The sequence below is a fragment of the Astatotilapia calliptera genome, chromosome 18, assembly GCF_964374335.1.
Source record: "Astatotilapia calliptera chromosome 18, fAstCal68.1, whole genome shotgun sequence".
Classification (NCBI taxonomy): domain Eukaryota; kingdom Metazoa; phylum Chordata; class Actinopteri; order Cichliformes; family Cichlidae; genus Astatotilapia; species Astatotilapia calliptera.
The window spans coordinates 23,690,531-23,708,707 of NC_137439.1; the positions used below are offsets into that span (position 1 = coordinate 23,690,531).

General features: G+C 41.1%; 2 protein-coding genes across 3 annotated transcripts in view; one reads left to right on the forward strand and one right to left on the reverse strand.

Moving 5' to 3' along the window:
* Positions 1-1,236: 1,236 nt before the first annotated feature.
* nmnat3 (nicotinamide nucleotide adenylyltransferase 3) lies at positions 1,237-11,762 on the reverse strand. Of its 2 annotated transcripts, XM_026150017.2 has the most exons (5): positions 11,641-11,762; positions 8,548-8,693; positions 6,174-6,357; positions 4,171-4,232; positions 1,237-1,936 (listed from the first exon to the last, which is right to left on the reverse strand). In XM_026150017.2, the coding sequence occupies exons 2-5, from the start codon at positions 8,657-8,659 to the stop codon at positions 1,521-1,523; spliced, it is 774 nt and encodes a 257-aa protein (XP_026005802.2). In that variant the 5' UTR covers positions 8,660-8,693; positions 11,641-11,762; the 3' UTR covers positions 1,237-1,520. The 2 variants fall into 2 exon arrangements, with proteins under 2 accessions (XP_026005802.2, XP_080148845.1); XM_080292719.1 differs by lacking the exon at positions 4,171-4,232.
* A 2,105-nt stretch (positions 11,763-13,867) lies between these two features.
* Positions 13,868-18,177, forward strand: part of clstn2a (calsyntenin 2a) — a 155,341-nt gene continuing 151,031 nt past the window's right edge. Inside the window, exon 1 of the mRNA XM_026150793.2 lies at positions 13,868-14,057. Within this exon, the coding sequence (XP_026006578.1) occupies positions 13,985-14,057 (73 nt within the window). The 5' untranslated portion in view covers positions 13,868-13,984. The remainder of the gene's footprint in view (positions 14,058-18,177) is intronic.

Sequence of the window (18,177 nt, forward strand, 5' to 3'; positions counted from 1 at the left end):
CCACTTTATTAAGTATTTATTAGCTTACTAGTACAGCTCTGGACCTCCTTTTTGCCATCAGAGCTGCCTTAATTCTTCATGGCACAGATTAAACAAGGTGCTGGACACCTCAGAGACTTTGTTTCATATTGACATGAAAGCATCACACAGCTTTGCTGGCTGCACATCAATAATGTCAATCTTCAGTTCCACCACATCTCAACGGTGCTCTATTGGATTGAGATCTGGTGACTGTGGAGGTTGTTTGAGCACAGTGAACTTATTTTCACGTTCAAGAAACCAGTCTGAAATGATTTGAGCTTTGTGACATGGTGGGTTATCCTGCTGGAAGCAGCCAGTAGAAAATAGGTGTACTGTGGTTATAAAGGGATGGACATGGGCAGCAGCAATATTCAGGTAGGCTGTTGCATTTAAATGATGCTCAGTTGGTACTGAGGGGCCTAAAGTGTGCCAAGAAAATATCGCTGGCACAATTACACCACCTCCACCAGCCTGAACTGTTCATACAAGAAAGGACGGATGCATCAGGATGCAAGGAGACTGGAAAAACTGGTGAGAAAAGCTGTCTGTGTAACTGGAGCCACTTGAGATGGTTGGAAAGATGCAAACTAAAGATCTTAGAAGCCATTCTCAACAACTCTGATCGGCCACTTTACAACATCTCTGTGGAAAAAAAGATTCCTCTCCCTTCAATGTAAAATAGATAAAGTCATTCGCACCCACAGCCAACAGGCTTTTCAATTCTCATACAAATAGCAGACGAGCCAACGCAGACATGCGAATTTCCCTCTGGGATCAATGAAGATGTTCTTACGCGTCTTATTCTACATGCCTAAATGCATCATGTAGCTGTCGTGTAATAAGATATTTACATTAATGAGCAGCTGAACAGCCGTGAATCAAAGTGTATTCTTGTGATATGTGATGCACATCATACTTTATTCATGATTTCTTTTCTTTTGTGTCTGAACTTGCGTTTAAAAAAAATATTTTTTTCATATAATTGAATTGTCTTGACTTTCTTTGTTAAAGTGAGTGTATCTGTCTCTATGTCAACAAATGTTTGTGAACTATATAAACATCTGGCACATAGATGGGAAATAAGACTTCAATATAAAAGTCTTTTTAAATGTTTTAAATAAATAAAAACCCCAGCAGTCATTTTACAGCCTTTTTTTGTCGCGTGTGTGTTTGTGGGACTTGGGCTGACGAAAGCATAGAAAAATAAAATAGTCATGAGGGAATACAAAAAATATTTATTTGAATGAATAGAACTGCCATCAAGTCCAATGAGTAAAAACACTGAATGGTGAAAAATCTCTAGGAAAAAATGTAGGATGAAGATGTGGCTCAGTATTTGCATCACTTCTGAAAACACCATGTCTGTGTTTGGATGCTTCTTACTAAAAAAAAGAAAAAAAGTTAAAGTGATGCCTGGAAAACACACTTAGGCCAACAGAGCTTCCATTCCCTGAAGACAAGCACTCATCTGTGAGTGAATTCACCCTTCGAGGGCTCCATCAGTCGTCTAGACTCTTTACCGGCTCTTGTGCCTGCTTAACGAGCGGCCTCAGCACCGCGCTCTTATTTCTCATCTCGCTGTCTTCTGTGTAAAGGTTGTGCCGGTGAATATATTCTATCACAGAGTCTGGAAGCAAGTACTTCACACTCAGACCCCGTCTCAGTGCCCGGCGGACCTCCGTGGCGCTCGTCTCGTTCTTCACCCACTCCCTCACGTGGAAAATGTTGTGCCTGCGGTAGGACAGCAGGTCCGACTCGTGCACGGCCCGCTCGGGCTGCAGCTCCCCTCGACTGACGCAGACGAGGCCAAAATGCCCGACCAGCTCCTCGACGTGGTCGTCCCGCCACAAGCCGGGGATCTTGAAGGTGTCTAGGAAATCTGCACCACACAGAAGCTTCAGCTGGGGAGACAGATCTGAGTGGGGTGGCAGAATAAAACAGAGAAGATGACTATTTACACACTTTCTAACCAGTTTTTAATGATAAAACAAAAACAACGATAAAACACGGTGTGACAAATATAACAAACTTAGTTTATTTTCCCTCCAGAGATGGCTTAAAATATGCAAGGGTCTATTTCAACCCCTCCAAATTCATTGTTTTTATATCCATCTACACAATTTTAATCATCTTCCAGCACTATTGGTAATATGTTGTCCTGCAGCTGGATATGCCAGTCCTCTTTCTGAGCAATCACAACAGCAAAGAGTGACACAATCCTCATGTGCTCCTCTTTTTGAATACAGGGACAGAGTTCAGTGGGTTCCTGCCAACTGCCTAGTCCACAACCAAGCTTAAAAAAAGAAAAAAAAAAAGTACTTTACTGAACTGCCTCCTCGAAGAGTCCACACACTAATAGGAAGCAAAATGTAAAAATTGAAGGCACCAGTGATGTGAATATCAAAGAAAAAGAAAGTGAACATTTTGCGCCTGGACAGGGCAAATAAAATGCACAACATGACTAAAACGGACTTGTTCCACAAATTACACAACTTAGATATTCATATCGCTCGAGGCTTAAGAAAATTATAACAAGACTAATTATTCTAGGAATTCAGCTTTCACATTAAAAACTTAGAAGGTTTACATAACCCCGATAAACTGCAGTAAAAAGGAGACTGAAGCAGCAGGCTTTTTTTCTATTAGATATCACGAGTTTCTGTGTTCATTTTTATTTTTTGTTTCTCACAAAATGTGTCATCTTTATATAAAGCGGTGTGCAAAAGCAGTAAACCCCAGAAGGCATCCCTGTAAATGCACCGTTATAAATCAAAGTTAATCTATGAAAATGGGCTAAGAATTCTAATTGGCTAGCTTTCATTTATAAGATCTATCTATCTATCTATCTATCTATCTCCATTTCTAAGCAAAGTCAGCATACTAACAGACTGACAATAAAAAATTCAACATCTTCCTGTTTAACAGAAGAACACAAAGCCCAGCTGACGCAGAGGGCTGACATGAATGTTTCACTCTTCAAAAATACTACAAGTTTCACTTTGAGCTGACGGTGGAAGAGTCTACGAATCATTAATACTACAGCAACACTAGTGAAAACAGTAGTGGGAGAATGCAGCATGGCCAGATTTATTGCAGTTAGGTGCAATGAACTTGTGATCTTGGTTGCCCTGAAGACGAGGACCAGGTCTGCAACTACTCACAGTCTACTGCCATCTTTCAAAGCAACTTTGGTTCGTCAAGACGGCAATAAAACAGCAATAAGACTGCTATCCGTTTGTAACTGGATGGGCCCAAGTTCACAATTAGATGCAATCTATTTTGACAATTTGGCAGTTAACTGTGATAAATCGCCAAAAATCACCAATCCGCATACACAAAAAATCCAATTAAACACAAATTCATTTAGAAAAGTCTTGAATGAAGGAGCAATAGTAGCTTTCTCACATGCAAGGACTTAATCGATCTGAACCCCTCCCCAGTTGCTGCCCGATGGCAATCTAACTGCAAAATGACATAGGAAAATAACCACAATACAACCATCAAATCGAGTCCCCTATTGCGAAGAGTGTTGCAGACAAGTCGTACTCATTGATGTAGACTAAATTACGTGGTAATTATATGCAAATGCTTGACTGTCTGTCTGAGAGTGACAACACTTAGTCCAAATGGGACCTCACTGTCTGGAGAACAGGCTGCCTCCCACCAGGTGACCCATGCAAATGTATTGGAACTGAAAGTAGTCTACCAGAGGTTGAAGAGGTTGCATGCTCAACCTACGGGGAACACGTTATGTTGGTTTTATGGTCCCACAAATGTGTTAGTCCACACACAAGATTTCAGTCGGAAAGAGGGGGGAAGAGATCTGAGATGCGCTCCTGTGCAGTCCTCCAAGACCTCGACTGTGCACCTGCTCTTCTCTGCAGCTGGTTGACTGACCAACAACAGCACAAACAAGAGTCATACCACATACTTGACTTGGGCAGCCATGCTGGCCCATAAAAACAGCTTTTTCTCATGCTATTTTCACTGTAGAGTGAGGAGCCATAAAGGGACAAGATTTCATTTTCTGCGGCTGTCTTTAAAATGTGCATGTTTTGTGATAATAAAAACATCATATAAATACCTCTAAAAATCCTGATAACACTCTGTAGTCAAGCGTTTCTAAGCTGAACAAAAAGAGACTCTTACTCGAGTTGTTGTGCATTCCCACGCTCCGCTCATACTCCTTCAGAATACGCCTGTAATGATACCTGACAACCAAAGGAAAAAAAGAAAAGATACTGATACTTTGTTTTTTAAACAGTTATGTGGTAATACATGCAGTTTTCTTTCATTTGTGTTTGTGAATCCAACCATTTCCTCTTTGTCCTCAGTTTTTCTGTTGTTTTGATCATGTGCAGTGCATCATTCCTGCTTTGTGCAGTAACTTACTGTTCATGCATGTGCTGAGGTAATCCACTGTTCAGTCTAAACATGTCAATAAAGCTTTACTGAAGTGATTAGAAAAAGGAAAAATAGCCACAACTTATAGAAAAGCCTTTAAAAGAGATGAAAACCTTCACTGTTTTCAAAGCTTCTTAAAGTTGTTCTGTATGTAAAAGTGTGTGCGTGTGTGTGTGCGTTGAATAATGTGTGACGTGGCCTGCTCACAGACTCATGACAACAGTCCACTTCATGGCTTGATCAGCAAACATGGCTTACAGCAAGAATGAGACACAACTGGGCGTGTGCGTATAAGTGTCAGGTGTGGTCAGAAGTTACTATCCACTCATTGTGGGCATGAATTTCATGGTAATTTGGAGCTTTTAATAATTCCTCTGAACTGTTCTTTTACCAGGGTGGAACGATTGTACACCATACTTCTTTAATGACTTAAAAAACACAAGAACTGGGTCCACAACTCTGAATTTTCTCTAGTCTACAAAAAGTCAAAATTATACACACAGGCTCAAATATATACATACATTTAATAAAGGCTTTGCAGTGTCTATTAACTTGACAAGGGCTATTAACTTCTCGTTGGTCATCACAATTGACTAAAACTGGTTTCTAGTTACAAACATAATGGGATTTATTGATTAACTAATTAATTTACTAATTTGATTAACCAATACTCAGAACAATTGGAAATTCCAATGAATTCAGTGAAGATTGATGAAAGAGAGTTGTAGATTTACACAAGTTGAGAAGGTCTCTAGGAGTCATTTCTACATAAATGTAGATTCAAGAGCATCAGTTCAAACAACTGTACCCAAGTACAAGTTATTTAGGTGGAACAGCACTTTGCCAAAGTCTGGGAAAAGATCTGGACTGTCACCATCAGATAAGATGAAACTGGTTTGGATGACCAGCCTCAATCCTGGTCAAGAAGTTGCTCACACCTACGGTAGGCTAACGCCACCCCCCCTCCCCCATCCTAAATTGGATAAGCAGAAAAGAACAGATGGATGGATGGATGGATGGTTCTCTTGGATCAAATAAATATGAAAATTCTGTCCAGTTAACTTGTGTGTTAGTGAGCGAGCAAATACTCAGTGGGGCCTCTTTCCTATCCTTTCGCTCAGTGCAGCACCTCTCTTCAAACATATTCATCGCTCAGGCAGCCTTTTGCCACTAAACCGTTCCCAGTTGGCCAATGAATTTAACAGCCTGTGGTCCTAATTTCACCCCATGAAAAAAAACAGACCTGATATGGATCCAGTCTAGTCTAGCAGCCCCCAAGAGACTAAAACCATAAATTAGGCAGGAAACCTGGTGGCACTCTTACATAAACAGCACAAGCTTGCATGATAAAGGGCTCACAGAGGGGCAGCAAAGGACAGTGGATCCCTGCGAACTCTGCTGGTAAGACTAGGATGATCTGATCTTCTTGCACATAAAAAAAAAAAAATCATACATATGACATGATATGAGACTCTCTAGCTATAGAATGCAGTTATTATGACAGGAGATATATTATTTGACTGGAAATACACAACACAATGTTTCAACCAGTTCAATGTTTCTGATTAACCATCGAATTGCCAGGGACTTACTGACTGTGCATGTAATTGTCTGTGAGGTGTGTTCATAAAGGGTGACAGGAAAGAGAAAGAAAAACTGTTTCAACCATTCACTTTCTTGCACAATATCGCAAGATTTTTTTAAATTTTATTTTAAAACTAATCTCCAGCAGTAAAGATGGTTTATACCTCATAGTGACCACTGTCTCCGTCCAGTCTGGCTGCTGGCTCTCCCATTCATCAACTGTGACCCAGTTGGAGCTCTGAAGCGCCAGCTCTGCCATAGCAACACGATGCTTAGCCAGTACTAGGCCTTGCTTTCCATAGCTGTCACTCACTGGGGACACAATGCCACCCACCACTTGGTACTGGCCTGAGGGGAGAGAAGATTAACAGAGTTTAACTGGGTCACGACAGCGAAAAAGAAATGCAGCTGTCATGTATAACAGAGATAGTGGCGTTGATACAATTAATGGTTCATCAGATCTCACATTTGAGGACAAATAAGACAATTAATCTCTTTATAACGGAGTGAGAAAGGTGGGTGATCGTGACAAGGTGTCTCAAATCATACTATGTCATCAATTTTAGAAAAAGGTGTGTTTATTTAGCTGACAAAGTTGGAAACAATCAGACACAGGAGGAAAAACGTCTACTGTGATTTCTGAATGTCAACCTCAAGCTAGTCAGCTGATGCCTTATAGGTAAGGGGGTCGAAGGGAAAACTGTAAGAGCATTAATGTTCCTGCATGTTGAAATGCTGCACTGTGTTCAGAGCATCTTTACGATGTAAATGTCCTGAATTTATATAAGGACGCTGTGTCTGCTGAAGCTGGGATTGTGTGGCAGAGCAGATCAGAACATAAAGCTTAGGGTGACTAAGCGTTTTCCACACAAGAGCCTCCAAATCACGGAGACGGCCATATATTAGCATTGTTTGTATGATTGTATGGGATTCTTCATACTGGGGTCTTAAAAGATGCAGCAATTGATTTTTTTTTTTTGGCCACTAGGGGGCAAAAGACCTCCATTGCCTGCTGGAAAAAAAAGAGCCTAATTTTGCTTGCGGCAGACACAGAGCACATTAGCATTCGTTTGGAGTTGTGTTTATGGCAACTTGACATAGGTATTCAGCTCTCTCTTCTCCAGCTAGTCTTAAAGTTTGCATGTCTGCTCTTTAGCGCTAGAAAGGTCGTAGGGAGTTTTATCAGGGATTGGTTGCCACGGCGGCAAGGAACAAGACAAATGACAGGGCGACACTCAATCAAACAGTAGATTTAAAGGCCACAAGTGATAAACAATGAGCTAGTTTAAAGAGCTCTGAAAAGTGGCATAGTTGGGTTGTAATACATCACATATATATAGTACTGTGCAAAAGTCTTGAGCCACCCCTCATTCCTTTATATTTTGCTAGGAAATTGTTTCAGGGATTTATTGAAATACATAGATTATACATGGAAATGCAGCATATTAGGCACAAACAGTTGGTACAAGTCTGATGAGCTTCAGAGTCAATGTTTCGTATGAACACTTTTATTCTTCAACACAGCCTGAACTCTCTTAGGCAGGTTTCTTTGCAATTTCTTTAAGCAGTCTTCAGGAATAGTTCTCCTGGTTTCCCGAAGAACTATAAGCTATTCTTTGGATTCTGACTGACTTTTGCTCTGTTTTCTGTCAAGATGATCCCACACTGCTTCAGTAACGTTGAGGTCCGGGCTCTGGGGAGGCCAATCCATGACTGATAGTGTTCCAACGTGTTTCTCTATGCAGGTATGCTTTTACTGATTTGCCGGTGATTTTTGGGAAAAAGAAACAAAGCGGTCGCCAATTAGACGCTATCCAGATGTTTATAATTCCATCAATTTTTACTTTTTGACAGTCACCCTTCTGCTGAGACCATTTCTGATGGGGCTTTATCATGAACAGTAGATGGATCAACTGAAGGGTCAGGTGCATCTCTCAGGTCCTGCTATACTTATTCCTTAAGGACACGATTTTCAGATACTGTTCATCTGCTGTAGTTTTTAGGCCTGACATGTGTGGGTCTGGGCTCCACTTGTCCAGTTTCCTCATATTTCTTAAGGACACCATACACACCATATGCCAACTTTACAGCTACTTGCTCTTTTGGGAACCACCTTGTTGCAAACATAGTATTTTAGGTCTGTCTAACAGTTACATTTGGCATTCTTTGTAGAATCAGTTAAGAAAATGAAAACAAATGATCTGTTTTGCAACAGGCTATTAACAACGTACCTAAAGGCACGTGAGTGGGTGGCTCTTGGGTGAAGAGGTTTAACAATCAAAAAACATTCCTCTGAAATTGGGCAGGTACAGGGACTGGACTGAGTGAGTGAAAAAGCAGCCAGTGTCCAAAGAAAAACTTTGAAAGTCCTTCAGAGAGGCTGGATAACTATTACTCATTGCTTGATTAGTTGTAACTACAAAGTCTATTAATCAGTGGGCTTTATGGAGGAGATCTTACAGAGGCTGGTTTTCTTTAAAGTCCAACGATACAGCGATACACAAATGATACGGGGATGTAGCGTTGTCTGTATCTGACCTGTGCTGTGCATGTGGTCTCTGGCCAGCTCGAACAGCCTCATGTGCTGGTTGGTGATTGGATTAAACGAGCCGCAGGCTAACAAGACTAGTGGGACACGGCGGGCGGCCATCTTGGTTTAACCTCTCACACCGCAGTCAAAGAACCTTAGAGGAAAGTGAAACAGAGTATTAGCCAGAGTCACGTGATGGGACAGAAGACGACGAGATTCAAGGAAGACAGCAATGAGAAACAGTCCTCTTCTGGAAACCTCTGCATGTAATATAAAAAGAGATTAACACCACACACACAGATGAGCACAGTCTAACCCCAGACAATTTGTCAATGGGACACCAAATCCACTTCCAGAAACACCGAAAAGAATAAAGGATGCGGTGTTTTTCTGAGGCTGAGCACCGGACGAAGTAAACAGCTACAGTGCAGTTTTGTTTTACTGTCCGTGTTTGTGTGTGTAAAGAGCCCAAAGGGAAATTAACACCAGCCACTGCTCAGCCAACTCACCACTCACTCTGCCAGGAATCCAGCCAACATTTATTTCACTTTAAATTAACTTTCTTGACCAAAGTTCAGTGAGTAGTTTATCTCAACATTTAGATCTAAAATGTTATTAGTTTGGGATTTCATTCTAATAGGCATCTGTGTGAAATTGCTCATAATTAGGAAATTAATTCTTAAGTAAAAGGTCAAAAAATGGTTTTATGAGGTCATACTGAACTCAACCTTTGACAATGAAAAGAGTAATGACTCTATCCTTGATTGAGTGTTTGAAGCGCTTACATGAGTAGGATGAATGTACAAAGACAACAAAATGCCTCTGGCCACAGTTGTTGGCAGCATAGAAGCAAATAGCAATCCTTCTGGATTTTGGGCTTGCCTGATACCACAAAGGTATGCACCACTCTATCTGTGCCTACACAAAAACGCACCGTCAGTGATAACACTAAAATCCTTTTTTTGTTTTTTTTGCTTACCCAATTCAGGGTTGGGTTGGAGCCTCGACAGGCTGCCAGTTTGTTTCAGGGATACGCTCACATTCACATCTACACCTAATTTAGAATCACAGATTTCCTGAGCCCAGAGATTTCAAACATAAGGCCCGGTGGCCAAAGCCTCCAGCAGCTGTTCACAGGACGGCTTGAAGATGTGAAGTAGAGTGTGGATTTTTTACTTTTAGTAAGCAAGTCAGTAGAATGTATTATCTGTATCATCTTTTGCGACAAAGATCAAAAAAATACATAAAAATAAAAAAGCAAGTCTAAAAAGATGAGTTTTTAGTAGTTTCTTGAAGGCGATCACTGAGTCCATAGATCAGGTCAGAGGGAAAGATTTCCATTGTCTAGGGGGCCACTGTAGCAAAATCTCCATCTCATTTAGTTTTCAGCCTTGTATGATGCACAACAACTAGGCCCTAATCACATGACCTCAGGGACCCACTGGGGATGAATGGGTGTAAATGTTTACTGATGCGAGCTGGTGCTTGTCCAGGAAGAGCTCTAAAAGTCAGAACCAGAATCTTAAAATATACTCTGAATTTAATGGGGTACAGTACAGCTGTTCAGCAACAGTGTGACTTGAGTACAAGTGAACAATGAATTACAGTAATCCAAATAAATCCATGAATAACAATCTCCAGTTCAGTGCAAACCAGAAAAGGCCAAACAGCAGCAGTCTGGATGAATCCTCCTGAGGTAGTACGGTCTCAGGCGCTGCGTATCCAAGCAGGGACATAGAAGAAAAATTCCTCTCCATGGAAACTCGCTAAACACAGGTAACCAGAAATGCTCAACGTCACTTATCAGCCAGTCCCTCACTTCCAAGAAAAGTCTTAGCTTCATCTGCTCTTCTCACTCTCCTCTTCTGTGGTCTGTGTGTACCCAGGAGGGCACCAATGAGGACGCCAAATGAGGCAGTAGGGGATACAAAATGCAAACACAGGAGGTTGAGGCACATCCTGTGTTTTATTTTTCCACTATCTACTATACAAATGCCTGTTTTTAAAATAGTGTGTCGATGGTTTAAAAAACAAACATTTTTTTCTGTAAAATAATATAAACTTTATATTTTATAACTACAGTACAGCCTGTGCAATGAGCTCCGTAATCACTCATCTGCCTGCTTTCCTAGGTGCTCGGCTGCTCTTCTATTCTTTACATCACTTCCACGCGACCTACCTCATACCCATCCTCACCTCACCCAAGTCACTCAGACACTCAGCCAAGCCTTCATCCTCATCTTCACCACAACCAGCATCTACACATCCGGTGTGTCCTATCCTAAATCGTGTCCTGCTAGGATTATTTTCTGCCATGCTGGGTCACCTGATTCTAATTGCAAATTAATGGCGAAACAAAATTATTTCTCTATTTCACTAAATCATGTTCAATTCTTCTAAATGTTCTCTCCTTACTGCGCTTATATTAAGACATGTCAGGGATTGTTTAGCTTGTTTAGATACGTTTAGTTAAACGTGCACCACATAAATTGATGTATTTAACCAGTAATTGTAATTTTGCGTATGAACAACAACCATGTTGAAAGAAAAAGAAGCTTTTGAAACAACTTCCTCTTTGCAGAAAGCTTTTAGTTTGGATGTGGACACTTACTACACCCTGCCTCACTCTGACAGAGTAATCAGACTCTTCTAGGTCATCTGGAAAATTCATTTTCACAGTTAGTACACTTGCACGCATTTCTACAATATCAACTTTAAATAAAGCTATGCAAGCAGGATCTCACACGCTCACTCCAACCCTAAAGTGTGTTTCTGTGAATACTCTACAACTCACATCTACTGGCAAGGCAAAATACGCCCCTTTTTAAATCTAAGTTTCTAATGATGTTTTTAAGGCAGAATAACGTATATGTCATAGATTGTAACATAATGAAGTTAATGAAGTAAGTCAAAACGCCATCAACATTTGAGGAAGCTGTGACAGTCCACCTTGACATTGAGCAGGCAGCTAACAGTCGCCAGCTTAGCGGACTAATAAACCAGGCGTAACGCGATTAATCAGTTAAAACAGAGCACAGTCAAGCAGGCGTGATACAATCCACACAGTGATTAAAGGCAGTAGCGATAGTTCGTTTCATTACCTTCTTTTCACATTGTTGACATTTGGCGAGTGTGTCACACTGATACCACTCCCCACTTCCCGTGTTTGGAGAGGCGCTTGTTTGAAGGTTCCGCAGATAAAACCTGGCTGAAGTGCGACCCCTGGTGGAGGAAGGTTACAGCGACGGAGCTCTCCGTGGTACTGAAGTACGTGCAAGTTGTTAACAAGTCTTTGTAATTAAACGTAATAACGGTGCCTTTTCATTTATTAGATGCACATTAAAGAGCAGTGTTACTTTTTTTGCGCTCAGTGCTGCTGCATCTGTGGGCAATGACGGCATCTTCCCAGAACACCTTACAATTAGAAGCTGACCTTTACAGCAGTGCAGCATCAAACACCTATGAGCTCCAGGTAACCTTTCATTCTATTGTTGTAAACTGCTTCTCAGATGAAAGGGGAGAGCACTGTACAACACTAACTGACTGTCTGTAGAGCAACCTGCAACTGATTACAAAAATGGCCACAAATCCCTTTTCCAATAACTCTGCTTTGTAGCGGAGGTACGAGAATAACTTTAAAAGAATGTAAGCTTTCAAAGAAGTGACATGGCATTTAGCGAGCCATTGTTATATATCACTATAAAAATAGAGCAAGCCCTTTCCTGTGGGGACAACTGCACCAGTTTCATATAGGGAGCAGTGTGTGTCAGTTAAAACCAACAATGGAGGCTTTCAGATGTGTTCGTGTTCACACAAATGGATGGAAGTTATCACTGATCTTATATTTATTGCTGTTTGAGGTAAAAATTAAGATATCGCAGTGAGAATCCAGTCCCCTAATGAATGAAACTGTTTTCTTTCAGTTACATGAATAATCTAGCAGTGATAAACTGTTGATAAACTATTGAACAGTTTATCACTGCTAGATTATGCCATGACTGCTCATAAACGGGAAAAAAGGAAATTAATCCAACCTACTTTGTTTGAAACATTAAGATTAAAATGAGTATTTGTCAATAACACAAGAAGCAGTCTTTTAGTGATGCCACAGTGATTTTCTCCCTTTCCCTATACTAAATAATTGCTGACCTGATGGCTTCACTGCAATTAGAAAGACAGCCTGCACACCATCTTTCCCCTTGTCACTGCTCCGCTGTGACTTAGCTCCCATTAGCCATGGAAACAGCCAGTCAGGAGCATGTGTGTGTAAGTAATTGCATGTGCATGTAAATGTGGCCCTTCTTGGACTTGTATGCGTGTGTTTTCTGTCTTTGTTATCCTCTTAACTCTCCTGAGGTCTGCCTTCTCTCTCTTGCTCCCTCTAATCCCCAGAACACACACCCACACCCAGCAGAAGAGGAAGCAGGAATATATGTGTGTGTGTGTGTGTGTGTGTGTGTGTGTGGGGGGGGGGGGGGGGGGTGTAATTGAAGAACATGTGGTCCTCGCAGAAAACCAGTGATTCTGCCACGGGGTGGAAAGTGAAAGACTCAAATCTGTGAGGGGGAGTATAGCTGTGCTCTTCAGAGGCTCTTGTTAGGAGGATACAGCTGGAAAAACATCTCACTGTGGCAGCTGCTTCATTCGATTATAGCTCTAAGAAAATGCACTTTACTTCTTAATTAACATACATTTCCCAGATGTAGCATATCTAAGATAACTGAGATGATTAAGGGAGGGTAACTGCTAATGACCTCACTCAAAGATGCTCGTGGTTGCTCACTAATCTAAACACTTAAATGGTCAGCAGCAAGGTGTGGCAACTGACACTCCAGTGAGCCTGGAAACATGATGTTACATTTACATTGCATTAGTCACTGGCAGATTGCTCCAGGGGTTTCATTATCAATCCTCACCCCGTCTTGACACTAAAATACTAACACATTGACACTCTTCTCAGACAGATCCTCCCTGCATCCCTCCCTTCACATCTCCTGCTCCTTCTCTCTGAGAAACATTTTGTTTTGTCAAGTTTGTCAAATAAAAGCCAAACTGGGTTTTTTTTTTCAACATAAAAGCGTGCAATTTTTCAAAATTTTCGCAAATCTATTTTTAGATCCGTGCAATAAAGGAAATGTTGTCTAAAAAAGAATTTCTACTCCATGTAATTACAATGCTGTTGTAGTATTTGAAATGCTTCAACCTTTACAGTCGGTTGCTTTATTCTATTTTGAAAAGAAACTCCCGGAAGTATTGGTGCGTTGACGCTATGTAAACGCCAGCCTCTCTCTCCCTCTTTGCTTACATTAACACTGACTGTCTCTCGACCTGCCGACTATCTGTCGCGCGGCCGGCCAGCTGAGAACATCCACGCGCTCGGGAGGTGAGCGAGGATATTTGGAAGAGGACAGGACGCAGAGACATCTCCTTCACGGCTCGACAAACATGCACACACTCGGGGTCCCATTTCTGCTGTTTTGGCTTATCTGGGGCCACTCCTGCGCGCTCGGTGGAAAAGGTAGGAACAAAAAGGAAAAAAAAAATTAGAAAGCGTGAGAAAAAAAACTTGGTTTCGAAAATCTTTGCCCTCTTTTTTGCGTTTGAGTTGCACAAGTTTGCAATGCGAGCGACAGCCGTCCGTCGAAGAACTTCGCAGTCAGGTTAAGCTGTCTTGAAGTTAAGCTGCATTTAAATGATTTTTTTCTTATGAATTATTGGCCAGTGGTTAGCTGAGGTTTCCTGTCTTGGCTGTCAGTTACTGTGGCAGGTGTTCAGTTAATTGGAAGTTTCCAGCGTTGAGTAATTTAAAAGAGAAATGTGTTTACATGAAACCACAACGTTAGCATCAGGGGGTCACTTATGATAATTTTAATTTATGGCTAATGAATTTGCCTAATCGTTTGCTTTTATAACTCTTCAAATGTGTGTTTTTGTACAAAGAAAGCCTTAACATTCATTCAATTTTTCATTCTAAAAGAACATTTAATCTAAAAAATGTTTATTATTGTGTTGTATCAGACATGACTTCAGTTACATTTTACAGGTGTTTGCATGCTGTTGAACTGGTCTTCACATAACCTCCTCTGTTCTCAACAACTGTACTTGGCCTGGATGCCTTTGAAATGCAGGACAAACATGACATTTATGGCAGTTATGTTTTTGGTCATGATTGGTTGGTTGGCCAGTGATCTGAAGATGATTTCTGTCTACAATTATCGATCAGTGCTCAGGGAGGGCAGCCATGGTTGGGATGCTGTATTCCATCACGTCTTCACCCTGTGATACTCACATCTTTCTCCATCTCTCTTTCTCCGGCTCTCTCCCTCTCCCTCTCTCTCTCTCTCTCTCTCTCTCTCTCTCTCTCACACACACACACACACACACACACACACACACACACACACACACACACACACACACACACACACACACACACACGCACACACACACACACAGTTCTGGCTGTTGTTGCCTATGAAGGGCAGCATTGGTTTACAGTTGTATTAATTGGGTCTCTGGAGTGAGAGTGCTGGGCTGACTGGCTGTCTGCGCTCAACCAAACATTATCATTATTTTTCTTGTTTATAAAAGACCTCCATATGGCCTGGAGCCAGAGGGAACGCTAACTAGGTTTAGATTAAGTTGAGAGAATTGACTGTTTTCTGTAGAGACTTCAAAGACTCATTACGTTTTCAAAGGTGAGTATAAAATGTGTGAACTCGGCTTTGATTGCTACGTATATAGTAAATCCGTCAGTCAGTGGTGACTATGCAGTGCATGCTTGGGTCGTAGCTCTCTTTTCTTTTTTTCATGCTTTAACACCATAATTTCACAAATGCATGTGAGGAAAAAAAGTAAAAGGTTTGAAAGGAGTTGTTGTCACACAATCTTGAACCTTTGGGAAGTGAAGTGTCAGCAGTTCATATCACTTTATTGCACACTTCTGCCAACAAATCTTCAATGCAAAGTAGACAATGGAACAGACACTCGTGCGAGCAAGAATCTATAATCAGTAAATTTTATCTTAGGGAATGCCCATACAAATACATTTTAATATCAACCCGTGTAGCTTTTGCTACATTATTTGGAGAAAAGCTCTTAGTCTTTGAATTCAGGTGTTTTCAGTCCCTTTGCTGCAGGTGTGGAAAATCACATACATCAAATTTCTCATCAAATTGTGAAAGAATGGGTTGTCCTAAAGAGCTCATTAAGTTTGATAAGAGCCCAATGTTAAAACAAGTTAGTTTGTGATATCTCTTCCCTCTAGATATTCCACAAGCAGCTGTTAGTGGTATTATTGCAAAGTTTAGGAACCACAGAAACTCAACAGCAACTCAGCAATGAAATGGCAAACAATGGAAAGTTACAGTGCAAGATCATCAAGTGCTAAGGAGCAGAATCTGTAAAAGTCTCCAACGCTCTGCTGACTCAATAACTACAGAGTTACAAACCTCCTCTGGCATTAATATCAGCACAAAAACTCCTGGAGGGGCAATGTGTAGGTGGCCCAGTGTTTTTGTGTACATAGTGTAAGTTTATACCTGGTGGAAGTTTTGAAAATGCTTATGACACAACACAAAGAAAACGCTCCCGGATTTGGTTTTAGCCTGGATTTGCAGAAACTAAGAGGTTTTGAAAGATGAAGCAAATATGTGTATTTTTTTTCTTTTTGTCTGGGTATTTTTTCCACATTGCCATGTTTTTTCTGGCAGTGGATAATATTCCCCATACAGCTTTAAAATGTCATGATATTTTCTTTCCAAGCACTGAAAATCTGTCCTCTACGTATACTTTCAGTAACAGTTCCAGCTCATCATCTGACTTTGGTCCCAGCAAAGAAACCATGATGTACATAAAAGAACATGCATTTATATTAAAAAAAAAAAAAAAAAAAAAAGCTATTCAAGTGTAGAACCAGAAAGTAATATATCATCCTTTGGCTAGCTAATATAGGTATAGCATATCTCAGTTTTATTGTGCACTGCTCTATACCGCTCTTTGGCTGACTCATCTGTATCATTAGACCTTCTAGCAAAATATTCCCATTTTTCTCTTTTAAGAGTCCCACATTCCCACCGGGGCTTGGCATTTTTCTCAGTTCAGTTTCTTGCCTGCTCCAGTCGCTGTTATCATAAGTTATAGCGGCACATGTTTGGTATTAAAATATGAATCTTTGACAATCACAGTAATATTGCCCGACCTCAATGCAGTGCACAGTAACTGAAGGCCAAATATTGTCTACTAAACATTTAATGCAACATCTGAAATGCCTTTAAAAATGGTCTCTAAATGTCAATGCGATGTCCTAACACTTGACAAGGCGTTGTATTGTGAAGTACCGTTTTGAAAAAGAATAGATCAGGGCCTGAGAGTGCTGGTTGGATGTTTGCTTGTTGTTTAAACAGACAAAGAGCGATTTTTCTTTTGCATTCTTGTGCGTCTGTGCAGCTTCTTTGTATTTACAAGCTTCACAAGCTCAGCAGAACACATTATATACATGAAACAAAGGCTTTCAGCTGAATACCTTTACATAAGAAGTCGGGGAGAATAGACCAGAGCAGACGAGCGCCAAGAGAATCTGAAGGGTGCTGGGAGAGAGAGAGAGGGAGAGAACGGCAGGAAGAAATTGAAAACAAGACCAGATTTATGGGTGTCTTTTCAACAGAGCCATCCAGCTGCATTATCCCCGCCAGAACATAAATCGTGAAAGCGATGTGGAACGCAGAAGCATAACTCAGGTTTTCCTCTTCTGTGCAACGACTGGTGAAACAATGACTAGCGGGAAGTGCTCTGCCCATCCTGTCGCTCTTTTCCTTTTTACTGTCATTCATGCCCATTCTATTCCCTCTATTCCCTTTAATTCCCCATGTTTCTTCCCGGTTGTGTTTTCTCTGCCAGCCTCTCTCTTTCTTCCTTTGACTCTGTATCACTCTTCGCTGTTCTGCTCCGCTGAGCTGATGCGATTCAGAGGGCAAATGTCATAGAGAGAGAGAAGTGTTTCGTCATTCTCCTCCTCGCTTCTTTTTTCCATGCTTGAGCAGCCTTCGTTATGATTTCCAGAGGTAGCGCTGCTCCCTCGCTCTTTCTCTCTCTCTTTCATAGCCAGGATTCAATTCCAAAGGTTTATGGGCTCAAGTGAGATGTATAAATGAAGAGGCAGTCTTCTTTCTGTCTTACTTTGCCTTTTCTCATTTGGCGTGTGTCGCATTCTCACTCTATCCCGGCTACCTCTATTACTGGCCACCTCCTCGGTCCCATTTATATTTGCTCTCTTTCCTGTAGCTTGCACAGATTTGACTTCTGCTCTTTTATTTTCCCCTCAACTTTTCACCTCTCTGCTTTGCAATCATGTTTTCTAAATGAGAAGGTACAATATGTTTGCTGTGCGCAGTAACGGTTAGGTATTGACTTAAAAATGTCCTGAGCACCAACGTGTGAAGGAATGCTCGGTCTGACTCCTGCAGAGAGTATATGCAAATGAGGGTAGATATGCAAATAATGTCCTAATTTGGGTGTTAATTACTCAGCACAGCTAATTATAATATGTCTGATGAGGCGTAAGGTGGAGGAGAGGAGGGAAATGGAGGGGCTGCCATTGGATGATGTATGCACGGCGATAACAGTGTGTGTTTGTCCGG